The sequence below is a fragment of the Merops nubicus genome, unplaced genomic scaffold (genome assembly GCF_000691845.1).
Source record: "Merops nubicus isolate BGI_N331 unplaced genomic scaffold, ASM69184v1 scaffold2674, whole genome shotgun sequence".
NCBI lineage: Eukaryota > Metazoa > Chordata > Aves > Coraciiformes > Meropidae > Merops > Merops nubicus.
In genome coordinates, this window is record NW_008606022.1 from 47,088 (window position 1) to 49,598 (window position 2,511).

The 2,511-nt window shown below is 36.0% G+C and overlaps 1 protein-coding gene across 1 annotated transcript in view; it reads left to right on the top strand.

Moving 5' to 3' along the window:
• Positions 1-1,983, top strand: part of CD2AP (CD2-associated protein) — a gene marked incomplete at its 5' end in the record, with an annotated part of 40,549 nt that extends 38,566 nt beyond the window's left edge. Inside the window, 2 exons of the mRNA XM_008939488.1 lie at positions 636-699; positions 1,811-1,983. Of these exons, the coding sequence (XP_008937736.1) occupies positions 636-699; positions 1,811-1,852 (106 nt within the window). The remainder of the gene's footprint in view (positions 1-635; positions 700-1,810) is intronic.
• Positions 1,984-2,511: the final 528 nt, after the last annotated feature.

A 2,511-nucleotide genomic window follows, 5' to 3' on the forward strand; every position in this document is an offset into this window, starting at 1 on the left:
TTTTCATATTTGGTGATTGTGAGGGCCCTGTCATCTGTGTGCACGTGGGTAGGGTGGTGCTTGGGTGAAAATGTAGAAGAAAAATGTAAATGTTGTTTGAGTAACCAAACAGAAAGTGGCAGGATCAGTTGGTCTCCAAAGAAAACCACTAAATTGGCCTTCTGAAGATTAATGAACTAGTCCTTCAGCAACTTGATGGCAATTCCTAGCACTTTATTTCCTGAACGTAGTTATGAAAAGAAAAATGTTTTAGAAACTTTTTATTCTAAAGAATTTCTGTACTCTGTGTACAAGTTGCCAGGTTATTTTAGCTTAAATTCTGTTCTCTGAGTAAAATGACAGGACGAATTTTTAAGTAGCCTATTTAAAATTGTGGTTATAAGTTGGGGAGAGGTGTGTAGTGATAGGTGAGAAGTGCTGAGAGCTGGTGGAAGCTTGTGGTCCACCAAACTTGAGTACCAGGTCACTGCTGGCCAGGTACTTACACGTATGTTTTATTTATAAGATATAGCATCAGACAATTGTTACTAGAATTCATCTTGTAAAATTTAAACTGTCCTGTGCTTTCCATTCTCAGTAATCTGCAACTATTTTCCCCCTTTAACTTTTATTTCTTGTATCTTAACTGCTATTAGGAGAGAACTGGAAAAACTAAAGAAGGAATTGGAAGAAGAGAAGCTGCTGCGAAGTAATCTGGAGGTAATGTTGGTAATTTGAGGGGGGTGAAGTTTAGAAGTGTGGGGCAGTGTTCTGGAATTTGATGCCACAGCAAAGTCTTAATGAAGATGCTCAATCTTTTGGTGTTTTTTAATTGCTGTGTTAGTGTGTGGTCAAATAAATGTCTCATGAGGCAGTTGGGTGTATACAGAAGATTCCCAGTTCATTTTAGTTCTTTCTTTATCTGGAAAATTGTTTTTAACAGTACATATGGTTGGTGTCTTGTGAGTTCAGTTTAGTGTTGCTAGGTTCTGCTTTTTGCTAGAAATACATCCAACTGGACATATTCCAAGAAAGATTAACATTTTTGTTTTAGTAAGACTGAAGGACAAATTTATGTAATCAAAAGAAAACCAGGGTGAAAGTAAACTTTTCTAATGCTGTTATGAACCGTTCAGATATTAAGTAGACAATTCACCAAAAGAACAGAAAGTATCTGAAAAATCTCTTTATGAATGACCACCACCACTCCCAATTTCTTGATGAAGGCTAACTGCATTACAGTATGCTGCCTCTAGTTAATAGGAAGAGCTCACTGTAGAAAATTATCTCAGCCTGGTGCAAAAGGGCATTTTATTTGTGAAATAGTACAAAGCTGCTTTCAAAACTTAAGAACTTCTGGTAAGTCCTCTTTTTATTGTCTCTCTAAAGCAATGAATGTAGTTGCCTTAAGTACACTCTGGGGATGAAGAGGAGGTAACTTCTGTGTATCCTCTCAATCTGTTTGAAGAGATGCAGATTCACCATGGCATGGTTAGGAAGTTAGTCTGAGGTGATGATGCAGCGTTACGTGGGGCTGTGTCAGGGGATTCCACAACCCAGCTCTGCCTGCTTTATTCAGAGTGGCTTTGTCCAATAAGTACAAGAACTATAGGCAAATTTATAATGCTTTTTAAATTCTTGCTTGTTTAGCAATATATTAGGCATTAAATCAGCTGTAGATATTGAGCTGTCAGATGTGTCTGTTTTATGATTTTATTTATTCTAGTGTCTTTGGGATGTAGTTTATAATTTTGGCGAAAAGCTCTGAAAGTTTTAGATTATTGCTACTTGAATACTGACCTTCTTTCTTTCCAAAATGTCCATTTTCCAGCTTGAAATAGAAAAACTGAAGAGAGCAGTGATGTCTACATGAGACAGCTATGGACTCCATGTTTTTAACTCAGAATTCAAAGCTGAACAGAAGAACTGACTTTTATTTCGTAATAATGAATGCTGGTGTTCTACAGTCTTAAAGAAGAAAAGTATAGTAAAAAAAAAAAAAAAGGAATATAGTCTTTTATTCAGAGAGCTAACAAAACAAAAAAGAATAACGGTGTAATTTTTTTGCCAATATAAAAGAGGCCTTATTTCTTACTGTGCTGGAATTGCAGACCTTATTTTTTTGGTTTGCTTGAAAATACTACTGAATCTGTATAGAAAGGAGAGGGAATTCTTAATAGATTTTTATTGAATACCTGTAGCTTAATTTTTAAAGAGATCTATGCTATAAATAGGGTGATCTATCTTTACAACTAATCTGTAAAATAGTCTATGGGGAGGGAAGGAATAACTGTATTGTAACTGTAGTCACTATTTTTCCCCTACACGCAAAAGGGAATATATGATATTTGTATAATTTTGGCAGTCGTACCCAGGGTTATGCTGTTGTGCCTGTCTGCAGTGAGAATATGAATAATATGCTGTTAATAAGTTGAGTAATGAGAGAGGAATTTGCTAATGCAATGAAGCTGGTGGAACTCCTCCTATGCATTGTAGTAAGAAGGAGCGATCTGATCGGAGTAGTTCAGCAGA